Source organism: Cydia fagiglandana, chromosome 24 (assembly GCF_963556715.1).
Source record: "Cydia fagiglandana chromosome 24, ilCydFagi1.1, whole genome shotgun sequence".
In the NCBI taxonomy this organism is placed as follows: Eukaryota; Metazoa; Arthropoda; class Insecta; order Lepidoptera; family Tortricidae; genus Cydia; species Cydia fagiglandana.
Window position 1 is genome coordinate 3,949,973 of NC_085955.1, and position 21,700 is coordinate 3,971,672.

Genomic DNA, 21,700 nt, shown 5'->3' on the forward strand with positions numbered 1-21,700 from the left:
ATTTTTGTATCGCAAGTGTGATGAAAAACATTGTAACTCGGGGCGTAATAATATTGCAAACTTGAGTCTATAAATCGCTCCGGCAAGCCGTCGCGATTTAACTTACTCTTGTTTGCAATATTCAACTTACACCCATGTTGCACAATGTACTATAACCCATGCGAAGCCGGGCCGGGTCGCTAGTATCTCTATAAAACAAACACGATATTTAATTAATCAAATTTATTTGATAACAAATACTTTTAACATTTGGTATGACATAAAAACTGAACAAAACAACTCATGCGCGTAACAAAATAAAACCAATACTCTTATTCTAAACATAATTTTCATCTCAGAACAACAAGACGTTGTGTTCGATCCTCAGGTGGCGAGACCAAGCTTCTAGATTTTGAAATACCTGTAAAAAACAAACCGGTTATCACAGAGGTACAATAATATAGAGATGACACGGGGGAGGGGCCAAACGACGGAACGAGATGCACATCCTATCTATACAGGGTGGAAAGATAAGTCGGGCCCTGGAGGGAAACTACCTTAAATACTTAAGCTGGCTCATTTTACTTAAAGGAGACATTCCTTTATTTTTAAAAAGAAACAAAACTGCATTCAAAGTATTTTTCTTTTTTTCTTCAATTTGGCTTGTCAAAAAAAATCTTGAGTACTAAATATTAGATTTTATGGGTATTTTGTACGACAGATGAGTGTAAGACCTAATGTTTCTAGGAGAAATGTTATCATTATCATTAACTGTATCGACTAGTAGAATAAAATTACAAGTTTGAATTTTTTGGAATTTTTTGTCGGTTCGACTCCCGGGCGAGGCAAGCGAGTTTTAGAAAATCTTTGAATGCAGTTTTGTTTCTTTAAAAAAATAAAGGAATGTGTCCTTTAAGTAAAATGAGCCAGGTTAAGGATTTAAGGTAGTTTCCCTCCAAGGCCCGACTTATCTTTCCACACTGTATATTGGTTTAATGTCACTATCGTCAAAACAGGACTGTGTAATGTTTTGACGATAGTGACACTAAACCAATATATAGGTAGGATGTGCGTCTTAACATTACGATCTGCCTGATCTTACGATCGGCCGCCGACATTGGCACGGGAACAGCACCAGCCCGTGGGTGGCGACGTGCTCCCTGAACACGCCGGCGTCCATGAACGCCAGGCCGCCTCCTTGGGCCCCGGATCCGGTTGCCTATCTACCTTATCATCATCATATCACCCAAAAGACGTCTACTGCTGGACTTGAGTCTCCTCAGAAGTAATTTTTGAGACAGTTACCTAAGTTTAATTTCTGTATTCAACTGTAAAGTAGGTCTCAAAATTCACTTTAAAAGGTCAAGCAACCCAATAGTTATTGTCACATAAACGTCTGCTCCAACTGTTTTCATACGTCTTTAGTACCAGGCGAGCAAAGTTATAAAGACACTCACACTCTCGCAGTACTGGCACGGGAACAGCACTAGCCCGTGCGTGGCGACGTGCTCCCTGAACTCGCCGGCGTCCATGAACGCCAGGCCGCCTCCTTGGGCCCCGGATCCGGTTGTCTATCTACCTTATCATCATCATATCACCCAAAAGACAACTGCTGGACTTGAGTCTCCTCCAAGAAGTGTAAATTTTGAGACAGTTACCTAAGTTTAATTTTTGTATAAGTTCAAGTATAACATGACTGTAAAGTAGGTCTCAAAATTCACTTTAAAAGGTCAAGCGACCCAATAGTTATCAGAAATACTCACAATTTGTCACAAAAACATCTGCTCCGACTACTGGAGTCAGTTATGTAACGCTGCCATACATGACCCAAAAAATTTTTATTAAGCTATGAGCTTCATCACATCTGATATTTGAGTAATTCTAAGCATTTCTAGCCTGAAGTGGGGGGGACGCTGGGGTACAAAGACGGCCGCCACCCGTCATCTTTAAAAAAAATCTACTCTGATCCTGGTGGGTACTAGGGCAAGTTTGGTATCATTTTCGTATAAACCAAAGACGTAGAATTTATTGCTGATATTTGTTTTTTCAATTTCATAGTAAATTTACAAGAAAAACGTAAAAAGGTGAAAAATTTGGTTGGAGATTTTTGCTACGCGGAGCCGAAACTACAAAAGATAGAAAGTTGAAATTTGCACACTAGATTACATTTATAAAGTGTACCAGAGATAAAAAGCGATTTTGAGAAATTCAACCCCTAAGGGGGTTAAAAAGGGGATGAAAGTTTGTATGGGGTTCAAGTTTTATTTTAAGCTAGGAATTTGAAACTTCGTAAAACGATATATTATTAAAATACAAGAAAACTAATTTCAGCGTTTTTGAAAATTCATCCCCTAAGGTGGTGAAAAAGGAGTTGAAAGTTTGTATGGATATCAAAAAAAATTTCGAACGCGAGACTTGAATCTTTGTATTTGGGGATATTATTAAAAGACAGGAAAAGTAATTTCAGCGTTTTGTAAAATTCATCCCCTAACAGGGTTAAAAAGGGGTTGAAAGTTTGAATCCATTACAAATCCGAGTAGACACACATTTCTTATTGCCTCCCAGGCTTGAAATGCTTAGAATTACTCAAGGAACATATGTGATGAAGCTCATAGCTTAATAAAAATTTTTTGGGTCAACTTTATAACTGCTTCCGCTAGACTGTTTTCATACGCCTTTGGTACCAGGCGAGCATAAGTTATAAAGACACTCACACTCTCGCAGTACTGGCACGGGAACAGCACCAGCCCGTGCGTGGCGACGTGCTCCCTGAACTCGCCGGCGTCCATGAGCGCCAGGCCGCCTCCTTGGGCCGCGGATCCGGTTGTCTATCTACCTTATCATCATCATATCACCCAAAAGACGTCTACTGCTGGACTTGAGTCTCCTCAGAAGTAATTTTTGAGACAGTTACCTAAGTTTAATTTCTGTATTCAACTGTAGTAGGTCTCAAAATTCACTTTAAAAGGTCAAGCAACCCAATAGTTATCAAAAATACTCACTATTTGTCACAAAAACGTCTGCTCTCACTGTTTTCATACGTCTTTGGTACCAGGCAACCATAAGTTATAAAGACACTCACACTCTCGCAGTGCTGGCACGGGAACAGCACCAGCCCGTGCGTGGCGACGTGCTCCCTGAACTCGCCGGCGTCCATGAACGCCATGCCGGACGAGGCGCAGATCCACGCGGCGTCGAACCCGGCCGCCTCCTCGGGGTCTGGTTGTCTATCTACTTGATCATCATCATATCACCCAAAAGACGACTGCTGGACTTGAGTCTCCTCCAAGAAGTGTAAATTTTGAGACAGTAACCTAAGTTTAATTTTTGTTTAAGATCAAAGTTTGTCACAAAAATGTCTGCTCCAACGGTTTTCATACGCCTTTGGTACCAGGCGAGCATAAGTTATAAAGACACTCACACTCTCGCAGTACTGGCACGGGAACAGCACCAGCCCGTGCGTGGCGACGTGCTCCCTGAACTCGCCGGCGTCCATGAACGCCATGCCGCACGAGTCGCAGATCCACGCGGCGTCGAACCCGGCCGCCTCCTCGGGCTCCGGATCCGGGTCCGGCTCCGGCGCGAGGGTGGAGATGGTCTCCGTTTTGGGTTTCTTGGTCTCGCGGGGCTGGTAGTACGGGCAAGCTGCAAAGGGTTGAGTTATTTTTGCACCACAGAATAAGTAAATACTACTACCGTACAGAAAGGAAACTTCCTACAAAACCGAAGTTTGACAGCGGTTCTGGGTCGAATCATGCTGTCCCTCTCTAAGATATGGCACTATCCCTTTCGGCTATTTAGGGTTGACAAAATTCAAGCCATTATCTTATCTGTGATCGTGCACGCAAAAGGACGTCAAGTGGTGCCAACAACCCTAATAATTACTCGAAGCAATGCTGAGCCGAACTGAGCCGAGTTTACCCGAAGTCAGGAGTGTCTCCCCACTGTCGAAGGGTCGGATGTCACCTGTCATTTCAACACAAATTTGACGTTTTTAGGTCATAAACTATATGGAGATGACAGGTGTCATCCTACCCTTCGAGTTTGAAAAATATTATAGTGTACAACTTGTATGTAAGTATATAATGTGTGTGTGTGTGTGTAACTCACGGCCATGGCCGACGTGTGTCTTGTGGAAGGTGACGAGCACGCCCTCGGTGGTTTCGGTGACGATCATGTGCGCGGGGCACGCCTTGCCCGTCTTGTAGATTTGCCGCTCCGGCGCCGGACGCTTGCCTTTACCCTGTAACCAAGTGCTTTCAAAGTTTGAGGAACGCCTTTCAGGCGCCTAGAAAATGTTGATGTCAACTTTAGCCAGTCTTCTAGACGGGGACAACGCCGTCCTCGAAACGTCGGAGGTAAATTTTAAACTTAATTTTACGCGATTAAGGTGGTTCTCCTTGCTCGATTTTCATACAACTTTCTTGGCACCCTAGCTCCTATTATATAGGGTTTCTTCACTTGTATATGTAATGTTTGGGTAGTATATATATTTCTGTCTTCGCTTAACGTAAAAAAATACTAGATTTTGATTAAAATTATTAAGAAAAAAGCCTTTGAATATTGGTAAAATTTTGCCTCATTGCTTGTTTGTGTGAGTGATGCTTATAGTATCGGTGTAATTCTAACATGGCGACTTCATTTGACAAGTAATCATTTTTAATTTGTCAAAGGTGTAACAGATGGCACTTTAACACCGCAACACAGATTACCTGTGTATTTTGTTTTATTTTCACTCAATAGAGGGAGGTATATTTAATGCACAAAGCATGTTACGAGTATACCTACTCATTTAAGAATATCCTTTCTGATATAATTTCATTCCCAGATTTAATATAATAACTTAATAATTATTATGATTATTACACAATAAAATACATTTATATATTTATAGAAAGGTCAGTCCAAACAATCATTCGCGTTACGGTCGTCCACCGAAAACCCTTGTGAATTCTGCTTTCGTTTCGGTAAATGTTCTCTGGAAAAGCCTATATTTATTGTAACAATGATTTTTAAACTAAAATACCTAGCTATATTTTTCTCAAAAATATATAGGTATGTGGAGAAAAATGTCATCTTCTTGTAAATAAACAAGATTCTATAATATCTTCTGCTTGTGCATAACAATAACATTAGTAGATGATATTTTTAGGGTTCCGTACCCAAAGGGTAAAACGGGACCCTATTACTAAGACTTCGCTGTCCGTCCGTCTGTCCGTCTGTCTGTCACCAGGGGGCCGATTTTTGAATTTCGATCGCTCGATTTCGTCACTCGAAAGTCGGTGGAAAACGGCAAAATGCTAATTTTTGAAATGCGAGCGTTCGAAATTTGGAATCTAGTGGTATTGACCACTCGATTTCAATTCTGTTAGTAGAATTTAAACGCCTAGTGGTGGAGATATCATTTAACGAATTACACGAAATCGAGTGGTCGAATTTCAAAAATCGGCCCACTGGCTGTATCTCACGAACCGTGATAGCTAGACAGTTGAAATTTTCACAGATGATTTATTTCTGTTGCCGCTATAACAACAAATACTAAAAACAGAATAAAATAAAGATTTAAATGGGGCTCCCATACAACAAACGTGATTTTTGACCAAAGTTAAGCAACGTCGGGAGTGGTCAGTACTTGGATGGGTGACCGTTTTTTTTTTGCTTTTTTTTTGTTTTTTTTTTGCATTATGGTACGGAACCCTTCGTGCGCGAGTCCGACTCGCACTTGCCTGGTTTTCTTTCAAAAATGCTGCCTTTCACCCGAGTTAAAACACTCTACTTTTCATTTCGCATACGAGGAAAGTAAAATGCATGTGTTTTTTTAAATACATTTTTATAGTAGGTATTTTTGAGAGTAGGTATTTTCAATTAACAATTTGGCCAAAAGTAATTTATGGAATGGGGAGTCAAATATCAGAATGGAAATTGTATAACAAATCCATTTATACCCAAATTTCAATTGCTTATTGTAAAAAGAATAATAAAATCGTACTTGGAATTGGAACCTAAACTGCTCTAGTGCAGAAACGTATCATTTCCTGCACACCTTTTACAACAACAATGACCCTCTTTCATATATTCGGTCAAATTGTGCTTTTTGAAAAACTAATTATAGCCAGCCTTTTATGAATGTAGTATGATACCTTAGGGTATGGTGCTTTACGCACACTAGCGTCCCTTCCCCTCCCCCTGACGCAACCCACCCTTTTTGCATGAAATATGTCCCGGTTCACAGTTTTTTACATTTTTTGAGGAAAGTATACATTTTAGAAAAAAAAGTGTCAATGAAAGAAATAATCCTTAATAAATTCTTAATAAAAAAGGTCATATTCATTTTTTTTATATGATGCACCTAATTCATGTATTAGCTTGTCAAAATTCGAAATAACATAGTTTTTACTTAGGGTTCGAAACTCATTTATTATACACGGTGTAACATGAGGAAACCGAATAATTTTAACAGCGTATTCCTGATCACATTTAGAGACAAAAATGTCCTATAAACTTTTTTGAAATTCGCCTAGTTTCAGAGTTAATACCAATAAAAAAAAACAAGTTTCTATTGTTACATAGTTCAAAACGCCTTTTTGATGGCGATGTTGCTACTATGGGATTTAGTCTAAATATCCTTATTGATATGTCAAAAAGTGACAAGTAACACTTTGCAAAAACTAAGTTTTTCGAAAAAAAACCATTTTAAGTGACAAGTTTACCAATAGCATTTAATTTTTATACTTATACAAATTCATTCATAAAATTAAAAAAAAACCAAAGAAATTTTTTTTTTTGGCGAAATTGACCTTAACACATATTACATCTTTTCCTTTTTTTTGACCTCATGTATACATTTTAGGATAAAAGTGTCAATGAAAGAAATAGTTCCTTATTAAATTCTTAGTAAAAAAGGTTATATTCATTTTATAACACTTATTATACAAGGTGTCCTCAAGAAATGCGAAAGATTTTATTTCTGAGGTCAAATTAAAAGAAGGAAAAAATGTTTGTATGAGTTTAGGTCAATTTCGCCGAAAACAATTTTTTTTATTGTTTTTAGGGTTCCGTACCTCAAAAGGAAAAAACGGAACCCTTATAGGATCACTCGTGCGTCTGTCTGTCTGTCCGTCTGTCACTGCAGATTTTCACCGTAACTACTGGACCAATCAAGTTGAAATCTGGTACACATATGTAAGTTTGTAAACAAATGAATTTTAAACATGGGGGCCACTTTTGGGGGGTAAATAAAAAAATAAAAAAATAAAAAATTTCAAACTATATCATGTTACATATCAAATGAAAGAGCTTATTGTAAGGATCTCAAATATATATATTTTTATAATTTTCGAATAAACAGTTTAGAAGTTATTCAAGGAAATAGGCAAAAAATGACTATTCCCCCTCCCCCTTTATCTCCGAAACTACTAGGTTTAAAATTTTGAAAAAATACATAAAATAGGTCTATACCTATAGATGACAGGAAAACCTATTAGAAATGTACAGTCAAGCGTGAGTCGGACTTAATTACAGTTTTTGATCCGACTCCTACGGATTTTTTAAAGATTTCACTCACGTTTCGCATAAATAATGTTTAGTTTTAAGTTTATAAAATACATATGTATGTTAGTCTGTAAGGTATTTGTAATATGGGCCTTGTTCCCTGAATTAAATATCTAAATAAATAAATAAATAAAATAAAAAATACATAGTTAAAAATTGTGCAATATACGGAACCCTTGGAACGCGAGTCCGACTCGCACTTGGCCGCCATTTTTTAATTTTTTGAATATATATGTATGTACATAAAAAGTAAATGTTATTGGTAAACTTGTCAGTTAACATGGATTTTTACTTTTTTTTCGTAAAACATAGTTTTTGCAACGTGTTACTTAATTGTCACTTTTTGACATATCAATTTCTTTCTTTCCTCAAAAAATGTAAAAAACTGTGAACCGGGACATATTTCATGCAAAAAGGGGGGGTTGCGTCAGGGGGAGGGGAAGGGACGCTAGTGTGCGTAAAGCACCATACCCTATGGTATCATACTACATTCATAAAAGGCTGGCTATAATTAGTTTGTCTTCCCCATACATTAGAACACAATTTAACCGAATCAATAGCATGAGAAATGAAACGGATATTTCTTGTTTTCTTTGCATTAGCATTTTTCTCTCGATAATTTAATCAATTTGCAACATAAGTAGAAGAATCCTCATATATCCATAAATATCAAAATATAAAAGGACATACATTTTCAGAAGAATTCCCCGTGCGACGTTGCCAAATGGTTTAAAGTACAACATGCTCGCAACGTTTGGATGTCAATTAGTCGACAATGAAAAATTATATTTCAAATCAATTCAAACTTGATATTTTTGACAGTAATGGGTTACTTAAATAAGAAGGCATTTTTCGCCCGGGTCTACTATGGTCAAATGGTCTAGTGGCTTTTAGCTACTGAGTATAAGTTTAACAAGTTGAACAGCATGACAGGGTTCAAACCACGAACAAAGACTCATTTCTTTTTGTATTTATTTATTTATTTTGTTTCATCTTTTTGGTAATTTTATATGCCTTATTTTAAAAGTTATTTTAAGTAAATGTGTTGTATTTGATTATTTCATGTAGGTATATCATTTCAATAAAATTTTGGAAACTTTTATTTTATACCTGGTCAAGCAAATCTTGTCAGTAAAAAAACCGGGCAAGTGCGAGTCGGACTCGCGCACGAAGGGTTCCGTACCAAAATGCAAAAAAAAAACGGTCACCCATCCAAGTACTGACCACTCCCGACGTTGCTTAACTGTGGTCAAAAATCACGTTTGTTGTATGGGAGCCCCATTTAAATCTTTATTTTATTGTTTTTAGTATTTGTTGTTATAGCGGCAACAGAAATACATCATCTGTGAAAATTTCAACTGTCTAGCTATCACGGTTCGTGTGATACAGCCTGGTGACAGACGGACGGACGGACGGACAGCGAAGTCTTAGTAATAGGGTCCCGTTTTACCCTTTGGGTACGGAACCCTAAAAAGGCGCGAAATCCAAATGTTCTATGAACGATATCCCTTCGCGCCTACATTTTTAAAATTTGCCGCCTTTTTCTACTGACAAGATCTGCTTGACCAGCTATACTTCGTCGATAGTTGACTTCTTATGTACCTATTCTGCGATCCTAATTAGCCTCATGCATGACTTTTTTTAAATTATTTTAATCATTATTTATATCCTTTGAAAACCGGAAAATAAAAATACTTTTATAAATCTTCCCATAATATTATTAAAAAATAATTAAAATACTGAAAATGTTTTACTCACGTAAGTTTAGTTTCGAAGAATAACATACGCTTAAAATAATTCAAAAGAGAATGCTAAAATTATAAAATAAAAAAAACTGGCATTGTCGGGGTTTGAACCATGTATCTTAGCTACAATCTGATTTTTTTCAAAATAGAGGCTACGGGTGCCACGAGCACATGACAGTTGATGGTCGAAAACATTAGTTGCTTCTGAATGCCTTGTAATTCTTAATCGTTGCTCAAACAAGAATTTATTATTTAATTTCCAATCTTTTTTCAACAATAAACATTTCATCCGCTGCGCCCTCTAGGTTACTTTACTGTAACATTACGAATCTGCTGACATTTGACACTGACTTTAAGGTGACTTTAAGTACGTAAGTGTGCGTGAATGCAAGAAATTGCAATATTTTGCAGTTGGATTCCGGTAATAACGAAATGAGACAATGTTGAGTTGAACATGTCTCGATTTGGATGTAGTATTTTTGATAGTTTTCGCACATATCAACACATCTTATGAAACTTTGTATTTTGGGAGAAATCGTGAAAATCCACAATTCGTGCACAGTGACGCCACCTTTTGGCTGATAATCGGCATCCCATCCCTAGACATCCACCTTAAGTCCCGCCGTTATGAATATAGGCCCCGTGCATGAACTATGGGGCAGCATAGGAGCCGTCAGATTTTTGGCGCGAGGCGTAAATATGACGTTTATGCTTCCGATGTAGCCCACAAGATGGCAGAACCTACTATGCACAAGGAAACGTACCGACAAGAACGGTAGATGGTAGCACTTGCTTTGGCAATGTACATACTGTGCACATATGTTTCACATTCAGGCCAAAAGATGGCAGACCCTCCAACGCGCACGGTCGCTATAATAACGAGTAAAAATTGGAAGTTTTCAAAATGACGGACGAAGCTAACTCTGCGCAGACTTTTGTGGCGTTTTCAAAATGGCACAGTCATGGGTGTTCGCCGAATCTACAACCCATAGAGCCACTACATACATAATAACGGTCTTTGATTGAAAATACAATGTTATTTTTTTGAGTGAATTAAAAAGTTATTTACCTGACATACATAGACTCCGGATTGGCTGCACATATAATGCGACCGCACGCCCTCTATCGTCTGTTTGCTGGCGGTTGTTTTTCGAAACCGATACTTGGTTTCCTCTTGAATGGCACTTTTGAATAACATGAACTCTGGAAAGATTTGTAGTAATAGTAAAAAAATATAGTTGCTCAAGCAGATCTTGTCAGTAGAATAAGGCGGCAAATTTGAAAAATGTAGGCGCGCAGGGATACCGTCCCTGATAGAATTTGAATTTCACGCCTTTTTTACTGACAAGATTTGCTTGACCAGCTATATTTTATGACATCATAATAATTTATTGGTGGGAGCCAGTTCGCGAGTAAACTTATCTGCATTTCATTACGTAGTATTTGGGAAGATGTATAATGAAGCCCCGTCAATGTCAGCTGCCGCTTTGTAGGTGAATTGCGAAACATGTATAGGTAATTAAATACAGTAAATTTCTAGATATTTCCTTGACTAGTTACGTAATGCTTGAGATACTTCGATGAAATTTACTTACCTACATTTTTCAGTGTACAAGTTGGTTATAAGTCTTTTTTTTTTGTTTCTTACTGTGTACTATTGTGTAACTGTGTACTTATGCTGAAATAAATGATATTCTATTCTATTCTAATAATTAAAATTTATCTTGGCTTCTTTTGTTCTGGCACTAGTTAGGGTTCCGTACCCAAAGGGTAAAAACGGGACCCTTTTACTAAGACTTCTCTCTCTGTCTGTCACTAGGCTGTATCTCATGAACCGTGATGTTTTTCTGTTGCCGCTATAACAACAAATACTAAAAAGTACGGAACCTTCGTTGCGCGAGTCCGACTCGCACATGTCCGGTTTTTTATTATCTGTATAGAGTACTTACCGTCCATGGAGTGTAGATGTAGCCTCTCCACGTGTTCTCTCACTCGGTGCTCTGTGAGTAGGTGTCGGCTGAACTGAGCGCCGTAGCTCACTCGGTTCGGACACAGAGGGCATAGGAAGGCTTTGCGTTTTTATTATCTGTATAGAGTGCTTACCGTCCATGGAGTGTAGATGTAGCCTCTCCACGTGTTCTCTCACTCGGTGCTCTGTGAGTAGGTGTCGGCTGAACTGAGCGCCGTAGCTCACTCGGTTCGGACACAGAGGGCATAGGAAGGCTTTGCGTTTTTATCTGTATAGAGTGCTTACCGTCCATGGAGTGTAGATGTAGCCTCTCCACGTGTTCTCTCACTCGGTGCTCTGTGAGTAGGTGTCGGCTGAACTGAGCGCCGTAGCTCACTCGGTTCGGATACAGAGTGCATAGGAAGGCTTTGCGTTTTTATTATCTGTATAGAGTGCTTACCGTCCATGGAGTGTAGATGTAGCCTCTCCACGTGTTCTCTCACTCGGTGCTCTGTGAGTAGGTGTCGGCTGAACTGAGCGCCGTAGCTCACTCGGTTCGGACACAGAGGGCATAGGAAGGCTTTGCGTTTTTCCACCTGTATCAATTAAAAGTCCGATTTGATCAAACGGTTAATTTGTAGGCACTTTGCACGGCTGCACTTTTTACCGAATACAATAACCTCTTGGGGTTCAATGTCCTAATACTAGTACAAATTACCTCCAATGAAATTTAAATCTTAATGAAATGGAATAGAGTTTCTTTTATTTCGTTTCGTTAGATTTTAAAACAAAACAAATTCAACTCTATATCTTCTAATACCGTTGATTCAAATACGATTGCCAATTTTCCTTGTATGGTGGGCCGCTAGAGGATAATAGTTTTGTGAGCATAGACAACACAATTTTTTTTTATTCATTTAGAACACAAACAGTCACATAATACAAATGGATTTTTAGTACAATATAGTGTACTTAACATACTTAAGAAACAGACCTGGAGGTTCATTAATGAGTAGGTATATAATGTTAACATACATAATAACCGCAGAAAGAAAAATAAAATTGAAATTATAAGCCATATCTACTTAAACTGTATTTACCAGTCTTCCAAACAAAATCAATATTGTTTTAGATTACTTATATAGATATTATGTACAAAGCCTCATAAGATAGTTCAAAATATTGTTTTTTTTTTTAATGGCTTTCCCCTCTTGTGTGTATTGGCAGGAGGGATTTTGCCAATGACGACGTAATCCAAATATTGTATCCCAGTAAATATTAGGGCGTTATGTCACCGTAATTTATTTCGACACATTTTTGGTTACATCTTAATAATATTTTTGGTCGTCTAGTAGAGATCCCTGACTACTGCTTCGTCAAAAATGTGCCCAAAAAGAAATTAGGACATTTTTTAAAAAAGCACTTTAATTTTGGAGGCCTATAACCTATCTTAGTTATAATATCATTGAATTTAAGATTCAGAGTGACCTATGTAGCCATGCACCTCTTCCACAGGTGCTTATTCAAGATCTGCTTCTGACTGAAGTAGCGATCGCAGATGTGGCATTTCTTGGGCAATGTTGCTGAGTTATTATAGTTAGGGAGGCGAATAGGGGAATTTTTGGCAATACTCGAGCGTGGCAGTTTAAGATATGAGAGATACCTTAGACCTAATAGAACAACCTTGTAAAGTATTTAGCTTTATATGTAGTGACGCGCGCCTAGGATAGACGATCAGATTAGTAAAAAAAAATGGATAGTCTGAAATACTCGAGCGCGTCAGATTAAGATATTGGGGGTTGATTTTAGTGTTTAAAGACTAAATTTAACTAATCTGACGATAAGTCCTTGACGCCGCCGAGTTATAGGGTCGCGAACTTTTAAAAAAAAACGTTAATCCGGCATTCTCGAGCGCGATTTTTTTTTATTTTATTTTGAAGAATATAATCTAAAACTTACTAAAAATACAAAATCTGCCGGTTTCCGCATGACCGGAAGTGTGGAGGAGCCATTTCGTCTTCCTAAGGACGCTTTGCGGCATATAAGTCGCGAACGATACATTTTACAAAAAAAAAGTTTAAATAAACAAAAAAGGTAATTTTATTTTACACAAAAAAGGTCTCTTTACATTTTTGTCCAAAGTTAAAACTTTTTGACTTGAAGCATTATAAAAACTCAAATTCCCGGTTTTTTGAGTATATCTCGAATATGAAATAACGGTGATATGAAATAACGATGATTAAATTATGTGACTTTTATTATATCTCAAATTTTTTTTTTTCTAAAGTTTCTCGACAATTTTTGTGGACTTGGAAAAAGTTACGCGTATCTGTATACAAAAGTATTATTAACATGTACAGTTTCATGTATGTATATTATTCAATAGCCTGTTGATCCTCAAATTGTTTTTTGGACGTACCGTAAGCAAAACGAAGTGATGAATTGAAGCAAAAAAGAGGAATTTGCCATAAACATGTAATACAGACTGAGCGCTTCGCGGAAATATGCCGTCCTACCAGTATTTTTCCTTTATTTCGCAACATTGATGGTGGGGAAAGAAGCGGTAGAAGGGAATTAATTTTCGGTACACCCTAATATATATATATGTTTATGGTCCCCTAACGTAGACCTATGTGCCCTCAGTATGACGCCGATTGAAGAGAGAGAAAAGACCCGACGGTATATTTCTCGAATGTGCTGGAAACTTTCTCCCCTGTAGCTTTCTATACAATTATAATCCAATTTTTATATCATTTCATTTTTTTATACAATAAATAATACATTTCGTACTACATTTCATCTACATTTACGTTGGTTGTATCTATCGCTTTATTGTCATTCTTAAATTCCCCGTTTTATCAAGGAGAAAGAAAGGAAAAAAAAGAAACCAAAAAACCTTTTTCGGTCAGATTAAGAGAACCCACCAACATTTTTGTCAGATTAAAAAAATATGCTTTCAGGATACCGAGATAAACCTCCCCTATGAAAATCTGACGCGCTCGAGTATTTCAAAAAAGCTTTTTTTTTTGCATTTTCAAAAATTCATCGTAACTTATCGTCACGCCGAAAACGTCAGTTTTTTTAAAGGAAGCTTCCTTGGGGCCTACTTAACACCCCTTCCGAAAATCTGACGCGCTCGAGTAAATTTTTTTTTTTTGCATTTTTGACTACTTTATATGCCTACCCCCACCACGCAAACCGGCAGATTAGTATACCGTTGTTATCAGAGGCACTCGGGGCATACGTAGTATGAATATCTGACGCGCTCGAGAATGCCCAAGTAACTGTTTTTTTAACATTTTTGAAAAACCGTACACGCCAAACCCACCGCTAAAATGGTTTTTGCCATACGAGCTTTTCTTTTCGAAATTATTTTATCTTTCGATTTTGATAGGTCTCGACGGCGCCGTTGAATTACGCCATTTAGCTACCTCGCCTCCCTAACTATTACGTCTTACGTCTCACTCTAACAGATAGCTGCCTCCCGCTCTTACCTCGTAGCCATGCACCTTCCACAGGTGCTCCTTCAGGATCTGTTTCTGGCTGAAGTCGCGATCGCAGATGTGGCATTTCTTGGGGAATGTTGCTGAGTTATTACGTCTTACGTCTCACTCTAACAGATAGCTGCCTCCCGCTCTTACCTCGTAGCCATGCACCTTCCACAGGTGCTCCTTCAGGATCTGCTTCTGGCTGAAGTCGCGATCGCAGATGTGGCATTTCTTGGGGAATGTTGCTGAGTTATTACGTCTTACGTCTCACTCTAACAGATAGCTGCCTCCCGCTCTTACCTCGTAGCCATGCACCTTCCACAGGTGCTCCTTCAGGATCTGTTTCTGGCTGAAGTCGCGATCGCAGATGTGGCATTTCTTGGGGAATGTTGCTGAGTTATTACGTCTTACGTCTCACTCTAACAGATAGCTGCCTCCCGCTCTTACCTCGTAGCCATGCACCTTCCACAGGTGCTCCTTCAGGATCTGTTTCTGGCTGAAGTCGCGATCGCAGATGTGGCATTTCTTGGGGAATGTTGCTGAGTTATTACGTCTTACGTCTCACTCTAACAGATAGCTGCCTCCCGCTCTTACCTCGTAGCCATGCACCTTCCACAGGTGCTCCTTCAGGATCTGTTTCTGGCTGAAGTCGCGATCGCAGATGTGGCATTTCTTGGGGAATGTTGCTGAGTTATTACGTCTTACGTCTCACTCTAACAGATAGCTGCCTCCCGCTCTTACCTCGTAGCCATGCACCTTCCACAGGTGCTTATTCAGGATCTGCTTCTGGCTGAAGTCGCGATCGCAGATGTGGCATTTCTTGGGGAATGTTGCTGGGTTATTACATCTCACTCTATCAGGTAGCTGCCTCCCGCTCTTACCTCGTAGCCATGCACCTTCCACAGATGCTTATTCAGGATCTGCTTCTGGCTGAACTCGCGATCGCAGATGTGGCATTTCTTGGGGAATGTTGCTGAGTTATTACATCTCACTCTATCAGGTAGCTGCCTCCCGCTCTTACCTCGTAGCCATGCACCTTCCACAGATGCTTATTCAGGATCTGCTTCTGGCTGAACTCGCGATCGCAGATGTGGCATTTCTTGGGGAATGTTGCTGGGTTATTACATCTCACTCTATCAGGTAGCTGCCTCCCGCTCTTACCTCGTAGCCATGCACCTTCCACAGATGCTTATTCAGGATCTGCTTCTGGCTGAACTCGCGATCGCAGATGTGGCATTTCTTGGGGAATGTTGCTGGGTTATTACATCTCACTCTATCAGGTAGCTGCCTCCCGCTCTTACCTCGTAGCCATGCACCTTCCACAGATGCTTATTCAGGATCTGCTTCTGGCTGAACTCGCGATCGCAGATGTGGCATTTCTTGGGGAATGTTGCTGAGTTATTACATCTCACTCTATCAGGTAGCTGCCTCCCGCTCTTACCTCGTAGCCATGCACCTTCCACAGATGCTTATTCAGGATCTGCTTCTGGCTGAACTCGCGATCGCAGATGTGGCATTTCTTGGGGAATGTTGCTGGGTTATTACATCTCACTCTAACAGGTAGCTGCCACCTGCTCTTACCTCGTAGCCATGCACTTTCCACAGATGCTTATTCAGGATCTGCTTCTGGCTGAAGTCGCGATCGCAGATGTGGCATTTCTTGCGTTCGCGCGGAGTGTACTTAGGTGTTTGGTCGTTGCTCAGTTTTACTGAATAAACAATCAAAATTATGTCCTTTAAAATATTGACATATAAGTCAATATTCTATTTAAATATCTATACTTTTAACGTTCAGAAAAAAAGCATTAAAAATTGAGACCTTTAAGGGTCTTATCAGCTGGCGTAGCCAACGTGCAATCGTTAACGCTCCGTAGCGAACGAAACGCAACTGTCACTGTCGCACTAGTGGGGAAGAATGATAGAGAGAGATGACTGCGATACGCTACGGAGCGTTAACGATTGGCACGTTGGCTACGCGCCCGGTTTGTGTATCCAGCGGAGCGGAGAAGAGATGTGGATTACAACCAATGCTATAGGGTATTACACAATGAGTAGAGAGCGTCACTAGGCCAATTACGACAGTCGAAAGTTCGGTTTCCGCCTCTCTATCACTCTTGCCTATTCGATCGATAGAGAGGCAGATAAAGAAATTTCGATTTTCGCGGTAGGCCACCTGTAAACAAACCGCCTTGATGCATCAATGTCATAGTGAAAACTTGGCAAAAAACTGTTTAAGGCGTTGTATGTATACGTTACTCTATGGTTTACTAAACAAATTAGTGCTGCACTCTGGCGGCAGAACATTGCAGTCATACTCCCTATTAAAGCACGTCTCCTCTCATCTCTGCCTCAGTGGAAAGGCAACCTTATAGCTGTAAACTATCGAATACTCACAACCGTGTTTCATCCGAAGGTGTGTGTAGCAGGCTTTTCTACTGGTATACACGTTGTCGCAAAAGTGGCACGGATAGCGGCGGTTGTCTCCCGAACTAGCTCCGTGGCATCTGCGAGAACGGAAAATAAATCACTATCCTTTTAAGGCCACAGAAATTTGGTATCGTCATTATTTTATCTGTGGTCGTGCACGCAAAGGGACGTCAAGTTTTGCCAACCCTAATAATTGCTCGGAGCAATGCTGAGCCGAACGGAGCCGAGTTTGCCCGAAGTGAGGAGTATCGCACCCCTGCTAGTACTTACTAGGTAGTTGTAGATTATTAGATCGATAGACAGGAAACTCAAAACAAACTCAGGCAAACTCGACTCCGTTCGGCTCAGCATTGCTCCGAGCAATGGGGTTGGCAACTTTCAAAGGTTTGCATAGATGGCGCCATCATAGCTTGCCCCTTTTTCTATGAGATTTGGCTTAAAGAGCTGGCATCCAAAGCATTAAAAAAAACAAAAATTTGACACAATTCTAGGGATTGACGGGGCAAGCTATGATGGCGCCATCTGCTTAATACTTTGATCGGCCAACCCCATTATTAGGGTTGGCAAAACTTGACGTCCCTTTGCGTGCACGACCACAGATAAAATAATGACAACCCTAAATCTAGTACTTAAAAACGTCAAATATTATAATACGTTCCTGTTACCCGACTTGGTCGATATCCGCATCATGCGGATGCTCCGCACCGATTTTATGCGGATGCGGATGCGGATGCAGATGCGAATATTCGCAACATCCCTGGTTTAGACGACAACGGTTTCACTTACTTGAATTTATTGTTTTGGGCGACATGTTTCGGGCCCGTCGGGGGTCCTTCCTCAGGCTCGAGTGCTCGCGGCGGCTGTACTTCGTTCATGCACTGAGCGCGCCACCCGCCTCGTCGCTCGACGATCGGCCCTTTCGTCCCCGCTCCCACCTATGGCTGTCGCTGCCGCCGTCGCAAGTCGCTCAATGTCGTGGCCGAGCCGTAATGCAGAGCGGCCCCGATAGGGGCTGTCCATAAATTACGTCATCTATTTTTAATCGATCGATTTTTGACCCCCACCGCCTTAAAATCATCCAAAAAACATGCTTCGAATGACCCCGTTTCTTCCTACGTCAGGCTACCATCATCCGATGTCTAGACCCCCCCCCCTAATTTGAAATGACGTAATTTATGAATAGCCTCATAGCTGTTATGGGTGGTGCACAGAATACCTGTTGATGTGGTCCAATACATCGTGGGTGAGCGTGGCGCCGCACATGTTGCATTCTTGTAGCCGGAGCCCCGTGCGGGGCTCCAGACCGTGTACGGAGCGAACGTGCTCTTCCACCTGCCCAGGAAAGACAACTTAGAACAATGATTCAATTTTTGTAGAAGAACTAGGGTTATTCCCACTAGTTACCACCAAGTTCTTACCAGTGGCAGGCGTGGCTCACTCCGCGATTTCGTCGCTTTGCTACAGGTAGCTAAAAGTCCATCCGTTCGACCCCAATTTTGGAGTTTGCCATAAGGCGAGCGTGGCGCTGTTGCCACCTAGGGGCCATAATATCTGTCCTGATCGTGACAGACGCGTTTTGTTAGAGAGTGAGTCTTCTGTACCTATTAGTACTATTATTTATTCTGTGCCAGTGGTAACTACTGGATTTTTTTTTTCCCACCTTTTACCACCATTTTTTTCCCCTAGTTGTAAAAGCCAGTGGTAAAAGGTGGGGAAAAAATTCCCAGTAGTTACCACTGGTAATAACTTGGTGGTAACTAGTGGGAATAACCCAAGAACTAGCGTAATAATCATACATCGGGGTTTTCGGTGCGGGAATGATTTCGTGTATTTACAACTTTGTTTATTGTAAAATAATTACCAAACTATGAATTAAACGTAGGTAGTAAGGTCCAAATTTGCTTAGAAATGTTAAATTAGTATCGTTTTTTACAGTTTTTACCTGTTATTTGGCTAGTGTAAAACATTCCCGCACCGAAAACCCCGATGTATGATAATAATAATAGTTACCTACCTTATTTGTTATAAGTAGGTGTATAATAGTCAGCAGCAGAAGTTGCTAAGCGGGCGAGGTGTTCAAAATTACCTTGATACGCTCTTATTATCTTAACAATAAGGGCCCCCCCACATCTGGCGTCTTTCGAGCGTCGGCGTCTACAATTCTATGGCCGACGTCGACGCAACGTCGACGCAGCGTCGACGCAACTGCGCAGCGACGTCATTTTCCATAGCGCTGGACCGACGCCGACAGACGCCGACGCTCGAAAGACGCCAGATGTGGGGGGGCCCTAAAGGCGCGTCAAGATCATTTTGAATACCTCGCCCGCTTAGCAACTTCTGCTGCTGACTGTACAAGGAACTGGAGGACTGGGTAGAGTGGGGATGGAACAGTTACCTAGGCGGTATCAGACAGCGTCAGATCACAATAGATACACGTGGTCTCGTCCAGGCCTTGGATGGCGTACTGCTCGTCTAGCTCTCCTGTGGGGGGAATGGGGGGTGAGGGGGGAGGACTGGGTAGAGTGGTGCAACAGTTACCTCGGCAGAATCAGACAGCGTCAGATCGCAGTAGATGCACGTGGTCTCGTCCAGGCCTTGGATGGCGTACTGCTCGTCTAGCTCTCCTGTGGGGGGAATGGGGGGTGAGGGGGGAGGACTGGGTAGAGTGGTGCAACAGTTACCTCGGCAGAATCAGACAGCGTCAGATCGCAGTAGATGCACGTGGTCTCGTCCAGGGCTTGGATGGCGTACTGCTCGTCTAGCTCTCCTGCGGGGGGAATGGGGGGTGAGGGGGAGGACTGGGTAGAGTGGTGCAACGTTACCTCGGCAGCATCAGACAGCGTCAGATCGCAGTAGATGCACGTGGTCTCGTCCAGGGCTTGGATGGCGTACTGCTCGTCTAGCTCTCCTGCGGGGGGCGGGGGGGGGGGGGAGGACTGGGTAGAGTGGTGCAACAGTTACCTCGGCAGCATCAGACAGCGTCAGATCGCAGTAGATGCACGTGGTCTCGTCCAGGGCTTGGATGGCGTGCTGCTCGTCTAGCTCTCCTGCGGGGGGCGGGGGGGGAGGACTGGGTAGAGTGGTGCAACAGTTACCTCGGCAGCATCAGACAGCGTCAGATCGCAGTAGATGCACGTGGTCTCGTCCAGGGCTTGGATGGCGTACTGCTCGTCTAGCTCTCCTGCGGGGGGAAAGGGGGGTCAGGGGGAGGACTGGATAGAGTGGGAATGGAGGTGGAGGGATATGTTCTCTTATATTATTCTAAATATATTTGAAAAATGCTTATTTATGCATTCCAGTGGGAAATTCCAGTTATTATTCCATAGTTTAAATATTCTGTGGTTGTAATTTATTTCTCACGAAAAATTATCCACAGGACTAAAATTAAATAATGTCACATTTTACAGAAAACAAAAGTACTTAATAGATTGTTCACTTGTATTAAACAAAATATAAAATAAAAAAATTCCTTTTACAAAATTGCTTTTCAGTTTACAGAAATATCAATACCGTAAATATTATCTTACCATCCATTTCATTTTCATCGCCAGCCTCCAAGTTTTGCCCAGAGGCTGTTTCCTGAGACTCCGCCTCTTCGGGTGTGTCTGCCTCTTCTAGTATCGACTCATCTAGGTATTCCTCATCTGAGAAAATATATATTTTGCTAATGGTATTCTAAGACAAGTTTTCTGCACTTTATTAATATTTTATTAAAACCGAAAATACCTATTACAAGCAGTCTTGGTGAAACTTAACCCCTGGAGCGCCCCAGAATTACCGTAGTATGGAACTCCTATACTAGTTACCAGCACACGTGTCTGTGTAGGGCGCTCCACGGGTTAAAGTATTTGGCTTTTAAAGATTGATACCTAATCCAAGTAATTATGTTGATGAACCATTATACTTGTGGCGGACACAGTCATATTTAAAGTATAAAACTTGGAACTTACTACCTTTGCAAGGAGTTATTAGTTTCACCTAGTTTTTATTTAAAATATCAATTATTTATTTTACCTTTTATAGTCTGCAACATGGAAATGTTCTTTAAAGTCTGTTCTTTGAAAACTACTGCTTCTTCCAACTTTTGAGAACATACTGCGCAAATATATTTAGAAATATTCAACACCTAAAAACAAATTGATATCTTACAAGTCTTACAACTTAAAAAACTTATGTCCTATCCTGGAATCACTATAGTATTCATTGTGAAATATTATGTTCATCTATGATGTTCATGGTTAAAACAGCAACATACATGTTGTATGACTTGAGATCAAAATAAACTTGAAATAAAAAGATTTAAAAATAAATTGTTACCTTCAAATCGAAGCAGGTTTCTAACATTTTTGCATAAGTTTCCACATTATCGGAATAAGCAGCAAATAGGTCGTATAAATCGGTAGTGCTCATGCAACTAACGCAACCTACAAAGTCGGGCTCCTCCATGTTTTGTAATAATTTATCAGCAAACAAAAAAATCTATGTCTGAAAATTGATTTGAATTTGTTTTGACAAAAGACGGTCGGTTTTTCTTTTTTTTTATGTAGGAACTATGGGCTGGA

General features: G+C 40.6%; 1 protein-coding gene across 1 annotated transcript; it reads right to left on the minus strand.

Moving 5' to 3' along the window:
- Nucleotides 1–248: 248 nt before the first annotated feature.
- Nucleotides 249–21,668, minus strand: LOC134676314 (gastrula zinc finger protein xFG20-1-like). Its single transcript, XM_063534690.1, has 12 exons — nucleotides 21,456–21,668; nucleotides 21,153–21,264; nucleotides 20,666–20,782; nucleotides 20,100–20,185; nucleotides 18,355–18,470; nucleotides 17,106–17,215; nucleotides 16,293–16,420; nucleotides 11,684–11,819; nucleotides 10,345–10,478; nucleotides 4,090–4,222; nucleotides 3,401–3,624; nucleotides 249–400 (listed from the first exon to the last, which is right to left on the minus strand). The coding sequence occupies exons 1-12, from the start codon at nucleotides 21,582–21,584 to the stop codon at nucleotides 335–337; spliced, it is 1,491 nt and encodes a 496-aa protein (XP_063390760.1). The 5' UTR covers nucleotides 21,585–21,668; the 3' UTR covers nucleotides 249–334.
- Nucleotides 21,669–21,700: the final 32 nt, after the last annotated feature.